Raw genomic sequence first — 18,773 nt, 5'->3', positions numbered from 1 at the left:
TATATATATATATATATATATATATATATATATACACTCACACACACATTATTGCATGTTCTGAGCGAGTATCCCTGAGTATTCTTTATGTATATGTTTAAACCCTCCAGCTATGTGTCTACTGGTGTTAAACAAAAATACAGCAAAATCAGTAATATTTTGAAATATTATTACAATTTAAAATAACAGTTTTCTATTTGAATATATTTTATAATATAATTTATTCTTGTGATGCAAAGCTGAATTTTCAGCATCATTACTCCAGTCTTCAGTGTCACATGATCCTTCAGAAATCATTCTAATATGCTGATTTGCTGCTCAAGAAACATTTTTATTATCAATGTTAAAATGTGGAAACCATGATACATTTTTCAGGATTCTCTGAATCTCTCTAAATACAAAGTTGAAAAGAACAGCATTTATTTGAAACAAATCTTTTGTAACATTATAAATGTCTTTACTGTCACATTTGATCAATTTAAAGCATCCTTGCTGAATAAAATTTTTATTTTCTTAAAAAAAAAAAAAAGGAAAATATTACTAATTAAATGCGATTAGTTTTCCTGTGGTGTGTCTGGAGTTTATATACTGTGTGTGTGTGTGTGTGTGTGTGTGTGCGTGTGTGCGCACGTGTGTCTGTGTGTGTGTTTAGACTCAGATGTGTAAGTGGATTAAACACATTATGTTATTTCTCTCCCTCTGAGAAAAAGCCTCCAGAGACTCAGAGATGCTCTCAATACTCTTGCCATACATGCCTTCAGCCCTCCTGGGCAAAACATGCTGCTAACATGGACCTGGAGGAGTTTCTGAGCACTCACATTATGGGCTGCTTCCCAGAATCCATTTTAATCAAGGCTGACTGCTCCTTACTCCAAAATGTGTTATTTTTAATGCCATAATGTAGTACATAGTTTACATGCATAATTTGTTTAGTCAACATGAAAATCAAAATTGATCCTATTTACTTTTTCTGATCATATCGGAAACTTAATGCCTCACCTCTAGTAAGACTTTTGCATTCGGATGACTTAATTTCAACTCTTATTTTCATCCCTTCCCATTCAGCCACTTCATATAATAACTTTTAAAAGTTTCACTCTGACATCATTTTGCAGAAGTATCAAAATGTATCACAGTTAGGTTTTATTTTTATAATACTAAGTATACGTATTCATATAATTTACCCTGGATTGATACTGCTGTTTTCACTAATATATTCAGTGTGACCTTTCAAATGGCCTGTCGAAAGGAAAGAACCCAAATGTAATTTATTTAATATCTCTTCTTTTTTTTCCCAAACAGCAATGAAATTAAATGGAAATTTATGTTGAGATCTTGTGCTTCTTAGATGCAATATCACATGTCTCCTCTAGAGTTTCAGAAGAGATCTCGACAGTGTCTCACACTGTGCAAAGAGTTGCCTTCTTATGTCTCAATCTTATTTGTCAATCAAGAACTTTCCCCCTGAAAGTCTGAGTTAGAATACTTTGCAAGAACATGATTATAAACACAACAAGGCTGTGAAAGTGAGTAGATGAGTTTATCTGTTCGCTTTGATGACGTTTAGTGTCCCAGACAACCTCTGTAGTCCCATTTAGACACGTATTAGTAACCACCTTCTTCAAGACAAGTAAAAAAAAAAAAGAAGGCTTTACTGATGTATTTTGTGTTGTAGAACACATCATGAATATATCTTGAGCTTGCGTTCGCCACAGACCTTATTTCAGGCATGCAAAATTTCATTATTCTATTCTATTCTATTATTATTCATTTTTATTAAATTTTTTATTTGTTCATTTTCAAAAGGTGTATTTCAGAGTTTGGGTTAGTCTAGTTACAGATGGGAAGTTTTGCAAATGATATTAGTATGTTGCATATGCATATGACCATACTACTCATTACTGGCAGAATGCAACCTTGAATGCTTTGTAAGTCATTTTTGATTAAAACATCTGCCAAATGCATGAATACAAATGTATGTAGATGTACTATATTTCCTGTAGGGTGGTCGGTATGACAAAATCTCATATCACGGTATGAGTAATCTTATATAACAATATATTTTGAATGTGACTAATGCACCAGAAGTGACATCGACCATGATTTTTAACATCTCTTTCTTGGTTCATTATGTGATCAGACAGTAACTAAAAACTAGGGCTGCACGATAAATCGCATGCGATATTTAATGCGCATCTTGTCAGAAAGCCGGTTCTGTAATCAGCGGTAAATCTCCATCACGTGCAGGCTTTCACATTGAGCAGCATTAACTACACAGCCGTTGTTCACTGACGAGCTGCGCAAAAAATCGTGCAGATATGAACGTGGTTTTTACGCAGCTCGTCAGTGAACAACGGCTCTGTGTAGTTAATGCTGCTCAATGTGAAAGCCTGCAGGTGATGGAGATTTACCGCTGATTACAGAATCGGCTTTCTGATGAGATACGCGTTAAATATCACATGCGATTTATCGTGCAGCCCTAGTAAAAACCCATTAGAAAAACTCATTGGAACCATTTCCAGATTTTGGCCTAAAATACGTCATTTCTTACAGAACTGCTGTATCTCTCAACAGGTCAAACAAAGGTCAAGAGGGGAAAAATAACCTTTTTGTGTCATACAGAACCAATCAGAAATGTAATCCTGCTTTCTTCTGTAATTTACTCGGCATCTGAATGTATTCCTCCTGAAGAGCAGACACACGTATAGTATCATTACCCCAGGAAGCATTCCCGCCTGACTGCCGCATTCATTTTTCAGATGAAAAACCGCACTGACTTGGTCAGATGCGGAGATGAATGGCTCGGTGAAGAGATGTTGGATTGTCTTGGCCGAGATTAAAAACATATATTACACAGCATCTGGTGTCTCGGGCCTAGGCAGCAGCACGTGTCGAGGACTGCTGGACGTTTAGATAAGCTATTGTAAATAGAGTCAGAACAGGCTGGCGGCCCGACTACACTATTACAGGCAGAATCCAAGAGTCTCAGCTTATCGGCCACAGGCCACGCGTGTCTGTATGGTTAATGAATGTCTTCCCATAATGCCTCTTGCCCTATCACTGCGGACCAGGGCATGAATGAGCGAAGGATTTAGAGAGTGATCAAGAAAGTGTCTCCCTTTCCCTGAGGCTCATTCAATCCTATTTTCTCTTCCTTTTTGTTACATACTTTTTCTCAGTTTCATACTTCAATATATTGAAATGTATTGCAATAAGCCCATGGAAGGAGTCCAGACAGCAGGCTGGAGAAGTGGATTGTGTCTCTGTGTGTGTGTGTGTGTGTGTGTGTGTGTGCGCGCATTCTCAGATGTGTGCTGTTTCTGTGGCTACATAATTTCTGAATTTCTATTATTATTTTATTATCGCATTGTTTATTCTCTTTTCATTTATTTGTTTGTTTGTATTTTATTGTATTCTATTATTTATTTCATTTAATTTTTCAATTTTTTTCATTCATTCATTCATTTTCATTTTATTTCATTTTATTGTATTATTTTATTTATTTTACTTATTTAATATAATTTTACTGTATTATTTATTTCCTTTTATCTATCTATCTATTTATTATTTATTTAATTTATTTAATTTCAATATTCATTCATTCAATGTTAATTTTTTTCTATTATTTATTTTATTAATTTCATTTCATTTTATTATGTTATTTATTTATTTTTAATTCCAGGAGGTGTATTTCAGGGTTCAGATTAGTCTAGTTACAGATGGGAAGTCCTAGCAAAGAATATTCGTATATTCAGAATAGCATACTACCGTACTACTCATATTACTGGCAAGCAAGCAAGAAATAAATAAATAACCTTAAAGCTGCAGTCCGTAAGTTTTGCCTCTTTGTCGCCACCTCTGTTTGAAAACCTGGAATTGCAGCTGTGTGTGGAATTATTTAGCTTGCGTGGGTTGTGAGTCGGCACGGCTCCAGCGCGGATGAATCTAATGTTCTGAAGAGTATGTGTGGCAGTCAGTCACCGCACCAGTGTGGATATTTACTGTACTTCACAATCACAGATTCTAGCCTACATCTTGGAATATGACCCAAATAAGGCTTTTCACCATATATTGCCAAGTAACAAGTCTGCCACGTTTGTTCTGACCAACTGAGGAAAAAAACATTACCATAAACCCCGAAGCCTAGTAGCCGGGACAACTTCATTATGTTTACAGACGTGACGTAATGACGCAGTGCCATGCTCGAATTTCCCGCGAAAACCTACCCGTACCACTCAAATTAGAAAACATTATTATAAGATAACCGTTGTGAATCGGGCTAAAGTAAGGCGATAGATTTGAACACTGGCTGGTTATGTACTTGCTCAAATATTGATTTCGGATCATTTTTATCCAAAAAAAAGTTACGGACTGCAGCTTTAAATGCTCTGTAAGTAATTTTGGATAAAATCTGTCAAATGCATGAATGCACAAGTATGTATACTATCTTTGCTGTAGGGTGGATGGTATGACCAAAATCTCATATCATGGTATGAGTAATCTTATATAACAATATATTTTGTGATCTGCCAAATGTTATGACTTTTGCGTCAAAAATTGTATAAAAAATGCAAAATTACACTGATTTCCCAAATGTAAAAAATGGACACACTAAATTAAACATGCAACATAGTGTGGTCATGTAACAACAACATAGCGTTATTGTTACAAATTGTTTCACTTACCTATATTACTAAACCAACCAGTAGATAATGCACAGTATGCTAGTATTGCAATCCCAAGATAGTTAATGTACAGTATATGCAGGTTTATGTGAGTATGCATCCTTGATTTTCTAGGCTGCTGTAGAATGTGTCCTTCTTTATCCACTCTATTCACTATATCTGCAACACAATATCTCTGTCTGTGTATGTGTGTGTGTCCAGAGCTCCAGCGTGGACTCTCTACTTCTTGTGTTTTCAAGGCAAAGTGCTCTCGACTCATGTAAAATTCAGGCCTGTTCACTCCAGTGTTTCTACAGTGACCTGCTCCCTCTGACTTTAACACTTTCCTCATTTACCTTTTTTTCATTTCTATGTCCTTTTCTTCTTCCCTTTAACTTTGCATGCCACCGAAAAGTCTTAGGGGAGAAAAGTATGCAGGCTATGTTTGCAGTTGAATACTACTTACTCCATACTGCATACTGTGGGATCCAACAGTCTGAGGCCACATTGAAAATCCGGACCTTTCGTTTACACTTGGAAATCAAGAGAAAATTTTAGGATTTTGAAACAAAGAAGTTAAGAGTGGTGTCCAGTTATCATCTGGGAAATCAATAGTTATTTTTGCATTTTCAAACCAATTCTGAGTAAAACATCTTAACATTGGCAGTCAGATCAGATAATGAGTCATGAAAGGTCAAGTCAAGTGCATTGCATACTGCAAAATTTGCACACTGTGCACCCAAAAATGAAAATTTGCTGAAAATGTACTCACCCTCAGGTCATCAGAGATGTAGATGAGTTTGTTTCTTCATCAGATTTGGAGAAATGTAACATTCCATCACTTGCTCACCAGTCTCTGCAGTGAATGGGTGCCGTCAGAACGAGAGTCCAAACAGCTGATAAAAACATCACAATAATTCACAAATAACCCACACCACTCCAGTCCATCAGTTAATGTCTTGTAAAGAGAAAAGTTGTGTGTTTGTAATAAACAAATTCGTCATTATGTTATTTTAACATTAAACTATTGCTTCTGGCGAAAATCCATAATCCATAATAACGCTTCCTCCAGTGAAAAGGTCAATTTCCTGTTGTCTCTCACATCAAAATCCACACACATATTTGTTTAGAGTCGTTTTAGACGGTTTTGTCTTGTAATCAGTGCTTGTTCTGTGCAGATTTCTCTCCTGATTTAGACAAGATTCTCTTGATTAATTTCTCTGGAAAAAGCAATATTATGGATCGAGAACTTAAAAATGTCTAGATGGATTTGTTTCTTACAAACACAGCTTTTCTCTTCACAAGACATTAACTGATGGACTGGAGTGGTGTGGATTACTTGTGGATTATTGTGATGTTTTTAGCAGCTGTTTGGACTCTCATTCTGACGGCACCCATTCACTGCAGAGCATCCATTGCTGAGCAAGTGATGCAATGTTAATTTTCTCTAAATCTGTTATGATTAAGAAACTAACTCATCTACATCTTGGATTGCCTGAGGGTGAGTACATTTTCAGCAAATCTTCATTTATGGGTGAACTATTCCTTTAATGGAATCATGATGGGATGCAATAGATCCAGTTTTTTCTCTCCTCAGTTCAGGAGTTTGAGCCTTTTTGGGCAGAGGACAGCAACCGTAATTAATCTTGCCTTGGGAATTAGCCGGATGTCAGCACAAGTCAGGCAGCAGACGCATATTTAAAAAGGGCACATTTAATGGCTTCTTGTTTGAGACTGCTGGCAGACCCTCACCACACACTGATCTCTGTCATCCTGAGATGCCTGACGGCCGGCCATTCAGCAGCTAAATGCTTCATTTATTAGAGTTCAGGAAGCGACTCAGTAGACATTTCGGTTATAATATGAATTGCATACAGAATACAAAAACATATACCATATCATCGCTTTACTATTAACTTTTCTGATTTGGAATCAGTACAAAATTGCTTCACTTTTGAACCTAGCAGGGATAAAATGTATAACATTGTAATTAATATCTTTCTTGAATCATTATGTAATCAGACTGCCAAATATAATAACATTAGATATCACAATGTAGTATGTTTTACTGAAAATTAGAGCCAAATTTGATTTATACACTGTAAAAAATTATTTTTCAAAATTGTAAAGAAAACGCTTTCTGAATGAAAATTGCTTATACACTAATTTAATTAAAATATTTTTTCCCAGTGTATATTAGGTAACCATGTAGATTTTTATTTTATTTTATTTATTTACTTTTTTTTGATAATGTACTAAATAATACACTTTATCTCTTCCTACTTGGAATTTGATCATGATATAATATATATTTTTTTGATTATGTGATCAGACGCCGTTATGACATTTGTATACAAAACTGTATTCAAAATGCAAAATTACTATATTGATTTTCCACATGATAAATGGCACTTGCTTAATTAAACGTAACGTAGTTTGGTCATGTGACAATATTGTAGCATTCTACAGTTTGAAAAATTTCTTACATATTTACAGTGTTTTACTGTTCATTTATCCCTGTGCGGTTCAAATGTGAAGCTGTTTTTGCACTAATTCCAGATTGTTTTTAGTTTATGAATAATCGTGTCTGTTAGTTTGCATCTATCAAATAACAGATAAATAAAAAAAAACAGTGAAACATTGTAAATAATATAGTTTGAAGCCTTGCATCCATTGCTGAGACAGTGATGCAATGTTAATTTTCTCTAAATCTGTTATGATTAAGAAACTAACTCATCTACATCTTGGATTGCCTGAGGGTGAGTACATTTTCAGCAAATCTTCATTTATGGGTGAACTATTCCTTTAATGGAATCATGATGGGATGCAATAGATCCAGTTTTTTCTCTCCTCAGTTCAGGAGTTTGAGCCTTTTTGGGCAGAGGACAGCAACCGTAATTAATCTTGCCTTGGGAATTAGCCGGATGTCGACACAAGTCAGGCAGCAGACGCATATTTAAAAAGGGCACATTTAATGGCTTCTTGTTTGAGACTGCTGGCAGACCCTCACCACACACTGATCTCTGTCGTCCCAAGACGCCTGACGGCCGGCCGTTCTGCAGCTAATTGCTTTATTTATTATAGTTCAGAAAAGCAGCTCAGTAGACATTTCGGTTATAATATGAATTGCATACAGAAAACAAAAACATATACCATATCATCGCTTTACTATTAACTTTTCTGATTTGGAATCAGTACAAAATTGCTTCACTTTTGAACCTAGCAGGGATAAAATGTATAATATTGTAATTAATATTATGTAATCAGACTGCCAAATATAATAACATTAGATATCACAATGTAGTATGTTTTACTGAAAATTAGAGCCAAATTTGATTTATACACTGTAAAAAATTATTTTTCAAAATTGTAAAGAAAACGCTTTCTGAATGAAAATTGCTTATACACTAATTTAATTAAAATATTTTTTCCCAGTGTATATTAGGTAACCATGTAGATTTTTCTTTTCTTTTATTTATTTACTTTTTTTTGATAATGTACTAAATAATACACTTTATCTCTTCCTACTTGGAATTTGATCATGATATAATATATATTTTTTTGATTATGTGATCAGACGCCGTTATGACATTTGTATACAAAACTGTATTCAAAATGCAAAATTACTATATTGATTTTCCACATGATAAATGGCACTTGCTTAATTAAACGTAACGTAGTTTGGTCATGTGACAATATTGTAGCATTCTACAGTTTGAAAAATTTCTTACATATTTACAGTGTTTTACTGTTCATTTATCCCTGTGCGGTTCAAATGTGAAGCTGTTTTTGCACTAATTCCAGATTGTTTTTAGTTTATGAATAATCGTGTCTGTTAGTTTGCATCTATCAAATAACAGATAAATAAAAAAAAACAGTGAAACATTGTAAATAATATAGTTTGAAGCCTTGCATGACAATTCTGTCATCATTTATTCACCCTTATGTCGTTATGAACTTGTATGACTTCAAAAAGAGCAAATTCTTGATGCTTTTTCCGTTATATAAAAGTGTATGGAACAATTATAGTGCAAAAGTCATAGCCTGCTGCTTCTTACTGGTATGCTGCTTTTAGATTCGCAGTAGGTGTTGTGACTGGCAATTACATGCTGTTTATGTCCAGTGTTTGTCTTTCTCTTTCTGCAGAACGACACGTGGAGTGAGCTGTACTCGTTTGGCCATTAAAACTCATTAAAGTCGCAATTGTTCCATCTGTCTGCGCAGCTAATGTTTGTGCAGCTGCTACGGTTTGTTTGTCGCTGTAGCGTTGACTCAGCAACTCTTCAGATGCCATTGCGTTGATTGGATAATGACTGCTAATGCGACAGATAATGCTCTTCTGACCGTGTGTTTGTTTTCACTGCAGGCTCTATTAGGCGATGAGACCGCAGCTACAGCGTCAGCTAATGTACTATCTACCGTACTGCTGACTTGGTTGTGGCTGTCATATTTCTGTGCGTTGTGTTAGTAACAGTAGATTAGACTTTTCAGCATTTCTGGATGGGCGGATCGATCCTAAAGTATCGATACTTTCGATACTGGTGTTGTATCGAATGGACTGGAGAACAAGACTGGAGTAATGATGCTGAAAATTCAGCTTTGATCACAGATGCATTTTAAATTACATTTTAAAATATATTAAAATAGAAAATAGTTATTTTAATGGTTATATTTCACAATATTGCTGTTTTACTATATTTTTGTTCAAATAAGTGCAGCCTTGGTGAGCATGAGGCTTATTTAAAAAATATTACAAAGTCTTACTGACCCCGAATTTTTATGTACATGTAATATTTATTTGAAATAGGCTAGTTTGTGCAAGTAAATTTATTTAAACTGGTTGTTAAAAGTTCAAATGGATTGTGTTATGTTCTGTAATTGCTGTTGATAAATCTGTCAGAAAAAAAAAATGCTAAAGTTTCACCTTTAGGAGTACAACAGCCTGACAGCCTTTTACAAAAATTAACCATGGGTTTATTACAGTAACCACAGTTTACCACAGTATTTGTAGTAAAACGGCAGTAACCAGAAATTTACAATGGTAATAATAATAATACATTTTAGTACTTATGTAACACCCATGTTTATTTTTCATGAGGTACCCTCAAAGGTGCACATTTGTAACTTATCTACCCTTAAAGCATGCATACTTGTATGGTACTAATATGCTCCCTTTTAGGGGTATAGGTGCACCTTTGAGGTTACTGCCCCAGAAAAGGGCTAAAATACAATTTTAGTATATTTTATTTCTGACAGCGTAAACAAAAAAAGGCCTATGAAATGTTAAAAAACATGGCCTTAAAAATCTAATATTAAGTGAGTATAATTACTGATTATATTCTTTTAATAATTTAAAAGATCAGTTTAGTTTAGTTTAGAGGTATCGGTATCGATATCGACGATACTGGGCTTGAAAATATCGGTATCGGATCGAAAATAAATAGAGCTATCGCCCATCCCTAATTTCTGCTCAACCAATCATTTATCAACTCTGTTACCATGCAGAAAGATTGGTGGAGGCAACGGAGCGCTCTGATTGGCCGCTTTGAACGAGAGGGCTTGCCTCCCGAGTAGTTTAGCCAGTAAAGTGAAGGACGGATACTTGTTGCGTAGACGATTTATGCGTGTGTATGTGCACGCAATATTACAGTCTCTCGGGACGAGCTAAAATTGATGAGGCAGCAGATTAGTGTCCTGCCAGTGTCCTCATGAAGTTAATGTAGGTGTGTGTGTGTGTGTGTGTGTGTGTGGCGCCTGAAAATATCGGTATCGGATCGAAAATAAATAGAGGTATCGCCCATCCCTAATTTCTGCTCAACCAATCATTTATCAACTCTGTTACCATGCAGAAAGATTGGTGGAGGCAACGGAGCACTCTGATTGGCCGCTTTGAACGAGAGGGCTTGCCTCCCGAGTAGTTTAGCCAGTAAAGTGAAGGACGGATACTTGTTGCGTAGACGATTTATGCGCGTGTATGTGCACGCAATATTACAGTCTCTCGGGACGAGCTAAAATTGATGAGGCAGCAGATTAGTGTCCTGCCAGTGTCCTCATGAAGTTAATGTAGGTGTGTGTGTGTGTGTGTGTGTGTGTGGCGCACTGTGATTCTGTCCTTGAAAGTACCATAATGAACTGATGGGAGGGAGGGAAATGGAAAGAAAGGCAGACAGAGAGAACCGGGGGTTGGGAATAGACCTGTAGGGGTCAGGGACGAGTGACCTGCTTCTCTGCGCTGTGAGCTGCACTACATTTGGAAAATTCTCCTCTTGATGTGCCGCTTCAGTTTTAAAGTGACAGTTCACACTGCAAAAATGATTTTCTTCTTTTGTATTTTTGTCTTGTTTTCCAGTACAAATCGTAATGTTCTTAAATGAAGATGCTTTTACTTGGATACTTAAAAACGTCTTTTGAGATTATGCTTAAAACAAGAAAAAAATATCTGTCAATGAGGTAAGAAAAATCCTTAAGAAAATATTCTTAATATCTCAAAATTGATTTGGCTTCTCAAGTAAATGTATCTTGATTTAAGATTTTTTTTAGATATTTGTAATGGGAAACAACACAATTTTTGCAGTGCACCTAAAATTGTTGCTTTTTTAGTATAATGTTTTTTGATTTTTGATGTACTTTTATGTCTCACCTTGAGCAAAGGAAATGTGCCATATAAACAGAACTCTATTATTATTATTACTATTATTTTATAAATATACAGTACTGTTCAAAAGTTTGGGGTTGGTAACATTTTTAAAATAAGTCTTTTCTGCTTAGTTAGTTAATGTTAATTTCAACATTTATTAATGCATTATTAAAATCAAAAGTAATGCTTGCTAACATTAGTTAATACATTGTGAATTAAAGTGAACTAACAGTGACTGACTGTATTTTCATGAATTAACATTAACAAAGAATAATACATACTGTAATAAATGTACTGTTCATGGTTCGTTTATGTTAATACGTTAACTAACATTAACTAATGGAACTTATTTGTAAAGTGTTACCCGCTTATGTATCACAAAGATAAAATCGCAGACGACATGAGTCATCACACTTTGCTTTCAAGTAGAAAAATGTATGCAGATATTCAAACAGGTACTGTTATATGAAGTATATGAATGACTGTCATCCCTCAGGACACCTCGAGCTCAGACTTTCATTCTCTTAGAGAGACCGCCATTGATTGTCTGTTATATCTTTCTGTCTGTCTTTTGCCCCAGGTGGTGTTTTGGACACAGACAGTCCTGTGAAATTTCATGCCTTTTTTCTTAGAGGAAGGATGACGCATACATTTATATCATTCTGTGTCTCTCCACGTATGTTATATTGAACGATGCTGTTTGATTTGCGTCATAGCTGTGAGCTTCTTCACATTCAGCTCAGCTGCTGTTTCTGCTCTGTGTGTGTGTGTGTGTGCGCGTTTTTGTGACAAATGAGGACATACATTTGTATAATGACAAAGGTATGACATAGATATTACAAGGAGAAGGTGACTTTTCAGGACATTACCCCATGTCCCCACTTTTCAAAACGCTTATAAATCACACAGAATGGAGTGTATTGAAAATCTGAAATAGCAGAAAGTTTTCTGTGAGGGGTAGGTTTAGGGGTAGGGTTGGTAAAGGGCAATAGAATATACGGTCTGTACAGTATAAAAACCATTACACCTATGGGATGTCCCCACTTTTCACAAAAACAAACCTGTGTGTGTGTGTGTGTGTGCAAGCATTGCTTATTTTTATCGCTGCTATGAAAGTGTGTTGATGGGGTACTAAATCTGGAAGGCTGGGAAGTGGTCTGGATACTAAAAGAGATTGACAGAGCCGGACAGATTAGATCAGGTAGAAGAAAGATGCTGCTCTGCTGTCCCGATGCGATGGAGACACAAATGTGACAATAGCTTTCTTAAAATAAGATGCTTCAATCTGCTAGGCTGGATTTGAGTGCTGTTGCAATGGTTTTTAGATGTGCACATCCCAGGAAGTACAAGTTGTTTCGACACTGAAGGAGTCTTCAGACCTGTGGGCAAAGAATGCATTTTTTCTTAACTACTATTTTCATGTTTTCTGACTTAGAGATATTTTATATTTCACAAAATACTTACTTAATACTTAGCTTTTTATCTTATCTAAACATTTTTCATCATGATATGCTTTCTACTTTAAAATTAGTTCATAGATGGACAACATTTTCAAGTGTAAAGCTTTAAATTTGTTGTTTTAGACGAGGATGGTACACAAACATACATCACAGCCACAATTAACATCACAGCCAATCACTTTTATTTATAATATTTGAGAATTTCTTTATTTATATATATATAGACAGTATCTTGCAGAAGTGAGTACACCCCTCACATTTTTGTAAATATTTTATTATATCTTTTCATGTGACAACTCCCAATTTGGACATTTTCACTTTGGGGTGTACTCACTTTTGTGGCCAGCGGTTTAGACTTTAATGGCTGTGTGTTGAGTTATTTTGAGGGGACAGCAAATTTACACTCTTATACAAGCTGTACACTCACTACTTTACATTGTAGCAAAGTGTCATTTCTTCAGTGTTGTCACATGAAAAGATATAATAAAATATTTACAAAAATGTGAGGGGTGTACTCACTTCTGTGAGATACTGTATATATTTAGGAATTACATTTTATAATGTAACTTCAGAACTTTTAAGAAGATTTTCGTGAATCTGGCTCATGTAGTTTGTTTGTTTAGTTCCAAATCTAAGACTAAACTGTTACAATGCTGCATTTTCTCATAGGTTCTATACAAAACTTGTTACTAAGTCACAGGTGAGCAAACTGTCCCCTCATTGGTCGGAGAGATTGTGCACCATTTGTGTTCTAGGTTTTGCTCAAAGCCTCATTTTCAGATTTCAAGATGTACAGGTGTTGTTTTGTTAAATAATTTCTATTTAGCAGTTTGAGCCAGTCTCAATTCTGCGTCTGCAAAACAATATTACAATGCACCTGTTTTGCAGAAGTGTCAGAGGAATAGACATTTTATTTGTGCTGTGCAACAGATTTCTTTGTTTGTGTTTTTAGGGACACTTTGTTGGCAAATAAAACATTTAAACAGTGTTAAATTACTGTTTTGAAAGGAATTAATGTTTTATTTAGCAATTGATCAAAAGTGACACAAAAGACATTAACAATTTTACAAAAGTAAAATGCAGTTCTTTTGAAATTTCTATTCATCGAAGAATCCTGAAAAATCAAATCTATGATGCTTTTCACAAAAACATGAAGCAGCACAACTGTTTTCAACATTGATAATAATCAGAAATGTTTATTGAGCAGCAAATCAGCATATTAGAATGATTTCTGAAGATCATGTGACACTGAAGACTGGATTAATGATGCTGAAAATTTAGCATCACAGGAATAAAATTAAATTTTACAATATCAGAATCAGAATCAGAAGAGCTTTATTACCAAGTATGTTTACACACACAAGGAATTTGACTTGACGACAGTCTTTTAAAATACAATATCTTTTAAATATACAACAAGTCAAGTCAAGTCAACTTTATTTATATAGCGCTTTTAACAATACAGATTGTGACAAAGCAACTGAACAGCGATGATACAATAATACACTTCAACAATAGAAAGCACTATATTAAATTGTAATACTATTTCACAATATTTCTATTTTTACTGTATTTTTGATCAATTAAATGCAGCATTGGTGAGCAGAAGAGACTTCTTTCAAAAACAGTCAAGACATATTGTAATTTCAAAGTCTTATTTTCCTGTGTTTTCAGTCACTGGCATCTGCCGGTCTGTCTGAGATGGTTGATCTCTTTGTACGCCAATCAAACGGTTTGTTCCTATCCAAGCGAATGGTTCTTAGCCAGAATATGCGGCAGTGTGCGTTAGACATTTAAGAGTCTGGTTATGTGACTCTAGGTTGTAGATTCCCGTCGCTCCAGTGCTCACAGGGACTCTGAAATATTTTTCAGGAAATAACAAGAGAAGAATTTCAATTAGACCTAATGCCTCTTCTGCTATTGTCATGCATTGTGTTCTTTGATTGGGTGTCGATCTGAAACTCTCTCTCTCTCTCTCTCTTCTGCAGTCATCAGCTTTCAGTGCCGCAGACTGACACCAAACCGTATCTCTCGGGTTTCACTGAGCTTTCCTTACCGCCCGCTACTGCTCTGAACAGCCTGAGGAAACAGGCATGACAAATATCCCTAGATCTCTGTCTTCTCTCTCTCTGCTTCTCTTTGTTGCACTAACCTTCTGGAATCATTCATCTTCTCCGTGCAGAAGTGCCTAATATATCCGTAATCACCTGTGATTCTTTCACTTCATCCATTAGCAATCTCAAAATACGCTAGAGTCTCCGTCTGTCCCAAAGACTGTCATTGGCACAGATGGGTAGATAAAAATGTAGACTATTTAATTAATGCAGAACTTCATCAATGTTGTTTTCCGTGACTGATGTGTTCTCCCCAAGGCCTTCAGGATGAAACTGTTCCCGGACAAAGACATCAGGTTCTCGAGGGATTTATATAAAATTCTATAATAACCAAAATAACCAATTCTAACTATTGACTATTGCATCACAATATGTCCAAAATTAAGTTTGAGTTTCTCTGAAAGATGGTTTTGGGTCCTTAAAACTTAATGATTCCTTTTTGCTGAATAACAGTGACACAGACTATTTTCTGGCTGACTTGAGACTCTGTTGAGATGCTCGAGAGCAGGCTAGCTTTGGCTCGGCTCACTGTACCTGCAGGTAGAAATGTGCTTCGTACCGTAATGAGGTGATTTATTCTAGAATCAGTGCAGTGAATAATACATCTCAGGACTTCACACACACACACACACACACACACACACACACACACACACACATATAGCTTGGCTCTCTGGTTTTCATTTATCTGAGATGCAGGGAATGAGGGACCAGGGTTTTGTTCGCTTTTACCTTGATTGGAAAATCTTTGGGTAGGAATCAATATGGTGCCCTAGGATTATAATACTGCCATTTAGTCAATTTAGACTGTTTTAAAACACTGAGGTTGAGAATGTGAGTGTTTGGGTGCATGAAAACACTGTTTTTAAAAGAATTTATTGCATTTTATTTGATCAGAAATACAGTAAAAACTGTAAAATTGTGAAACATTATTACAATTTAATATAACTGTTTTCAATGTTCTAATATATTTTGAAATGTAATTTATTCCTGTGGCGTAAAACTGAATTTTCAGCATTATTCCTCCAGTCTTCAGTGTCACATGATCTTCAGAAATCCTTCTAATATGCAGATTTGCTGCTCAAGAAACATGTCTGATTATTACCAATGTTGAAAACAGTTGTGCCGCTTCATATTTTTGGGGAAACCATGATACATTTTGTTTTTCAGGATTCTTTGATGAATATAAAGTTCAAAAGAACAGTGTTTATCTGAAATAGAAACCTTTTTTAACATTAAAGGGGTCATATGATGCGATTTCAAGTTTTCTTTTCTCTTTGGAGTGTTACAAGCTGATTGTGCATAGATAAGATCCCTGGAGTTGCAAAGACTAAAGTCTCAAAACCAAAGAGATATTCTTTATCAAAGTTAAGACTCTGCCACGCCCCCCTAAAACGGCTCGTTCTAACACGCCCCCACATATCTACTGGAAATATTTGCATAATGCGGCCCATATGTGCACGCAAAGAAAGAAGGTGTGGTTTCAGTAACCGCAGTTAGTGTTGAAGCAGCATCAGTCGGTTCCCTTCAGAGATACATTCATATAAAACACCCGCGCCGTGTTATCATTTTGAAACGTGCAGTACTCATGTTTATTCAACGACGTCAAACGGCACAAATAAATCAATGTATGGGAAACTGGTAATATCGAAATATCGGAAATGTGTTTAAAAATCATATCACCGTTATTGAAAAAAATTATATCGCGATACATATTGATATTGAATTATTGTCCAGCCCTATGACAGACATGTGCAAAACATTACAAAACATCATATAAGGGGCACATATGAGTACATTCATTGCTTACGCAACTAGTGAGTGTGCTGTGTTTAGACCTGAATAGACTGAATCTGACAGTAAATTGAGATTGAGTGCAAAAGAAAAAGAAACATTAGTACTTTACTGAACATTTTAATGTTATTTTAATGCTTGCCTTACAAAGCACCCCTATTAACTTACAACAAACACTTTTGATTACCATATTCAGATACCATTTAAAAAGCACAAGAATACCACAGTATTACCATCACACAAAAAATATGTTATGATGACTTTTCCGGGCTTTATTTTTATGGTAATCCTATAGTCCTTTTGGAGCTTCTTGTGTTCTAGATGCTTTCCATGTTCTCTTGAGTAACCTGAGTGGTGCGTGTGATCTGTGTGCTATTTCTGGCAGCGAGAGGATGGTCCCTGTCCTGTCACTGGAGTGAACCGCAGAGGAACAGAAGCAGGCGGACAGCAGCAGTCAGAAACACTCAGTGCACTGCTGTAGATTTAGAGCATGTCTAACAGAAAGCCTGTTTATAAATACACACACACACACACACACACACTGCACAGAGACACACATAACCACCTCTTAGGATGGGAGAGACTTTTGATGTGTGGAGGTTTTGAATTTTGAGGCGAGATGCATTTCAGGTCACAGAAGAGAAGAGAATAATTGTGAATAATTCAGAGGCAGTTTAATCGGGTGATTCCTGATGAGTGTGGAACGTCAACGGACAACTAACCATCTAACCATCTAAACTAGGACACACGTTAATGGTCCATTGATGCTTCATCACAGTGTGTGTGTGTGTGTGTGTGTGTGTGTGTTTTTAACTACAACTGAAAAAAAAATGGTGAAGGATTTACTCTAAAACAATTTTCTGTCAGACATGCTAGTAAATTTCACAAATAATTTCAAAGAAATGACAAGTAACAGATTAAATTAATTGCAAATTGCAGATTTCTTATAATACGTAATCCAAAAACACTGAACGCAGCATCATCAAATTAATTAATATTAGGCTTTTTTTTGCAAATCAGTAGTTTTGTGTAACCTTGCTTTATTTACAACTTTGAAAAATCATTTTTTACAGTGTACAACTAAGAGAGGCATAAAAATGTCAGGCCTAAGAAGAGATCTGACGGATTAGAATGATGATATTCACACTTCTCAAGAATGATGTTATATGGAACTAATGGAATATGGATTTCTGCCCTCAGATTTCAGACTAACCATATTCATATTTTCTTACCTTTTCTCTCTACACGTTTACTTCGCTATCTAAACGAGGCAGTATCATAGACTTTTATTGCTTTACATTTATATTAAAAGCTAATTAGGTGACTACATTTAGATTATATTTATGCATTTGGAAGATGCTTTTATCTAAAGTGAGTTACATTGCAATAAAGTTCTATATTTGATCAGTTTATGCATTTCCTGGAAATCAAAACCCGTTGGTTTTGCAACGTTATGATCTACAGACTAAACCAAAAACTAACTTTAGCCCTAAAAGAAAACTCTGTGCTTTGCTTGCAATATTTATGAATCATTTGCTCTTTGGAGGACGTCTGCAGGTTTTGTCTGAATTAACTTTGTCCCCCAGTACAGCTAAGAAAACACACAGTACAGTTCAAAAGTTTGGAGTCAGCATGGTTTTTCTGAAAGACACTAAGAATTTATATTCATCAAAGAATCCTGAAAAAAAATGCAGTTTCCACAAAAATATAATATTATAGTATTTTATATCATATTTAATTTAATAATATGAAGCAGCAAATCTGTTTTCAACACTGATATAATAATCAGAAATGTTTCTTGAGCAGAAAATCAGCATATTAGAATGATTTCTGAAGATCATGTGACACTGAAGACTGGAGTAATGATGCTGAAAATACAGCTTTGATCACAGCGATACATTCCATATATTTTACAATATATTACAATAGAAAACAGTTATTTTAAGTTGTAATAATATTTCACAATATTAAGTTTTTTTACTGCATTTTTGATCAAATAAATGCAACCTTGATGAGCAGAAAAGACTTCTGAGCTACCAAGTCCACAATGCATGTAAGTGTGCTGTTTTGACTTTAACCACCTAGCAACACCTTGGCAACCATC

At 35.4% G+C, this 18,773-nt stretch overlaps 1 protein-coding gene across 1 annotated transcript in view; it reads left to right on the top strand.

The window, feature by feature from the left end:
* Positions 1 to 18,773, top strand: part of LOC107596267 (potassium/sodium hyperpolarization-activated cyclic nucleotide-gated channel 2-like) — a 60,740-nt gene that overhangs the window by 17,891 nt on the left and 24,076 nt on the right. The window contains exons 4-5 of the mRNA XM_016286964.1: positions 8,811 to 8,830; positions 14,750 to 14,852. Of these exons, the coding sequence (XP_016142450.1) occupies positions 8,811 to 8,830; positions 14,750 to 14,852 (123 nt within the window). The remainder of the gene's footprint in view (positions 1 to 8,810; positions 8,831 to 14,749; positions 14,853 to 18,773) is intronic.

This window comes from Sinocyclocheilus grahami, unplaced genomic scaffold (assembly GCF_001515645.1).
Source record: "Sinocyclocheilus grahami isolate Dianchi unplaced genomic scaffold, SAMN03320097.WGS_v1.1 scaffold216.1, whole genome shotgun sequence".
In the NCBI taxonomy this organism is placed as follows: domain Eukaryota; kingdom Metazoa; phylum Chordata; class Actinopteri; order Cypriniformes; family Cyprinidae; genus Sinocyclocheilus; species Sinocyclocheilus grahami.
The sequence above is the reverse complement of the archived record's forward strand: the minus strand, read 5'-3'. Positions and strand labels throughout refer to the sequence as shown.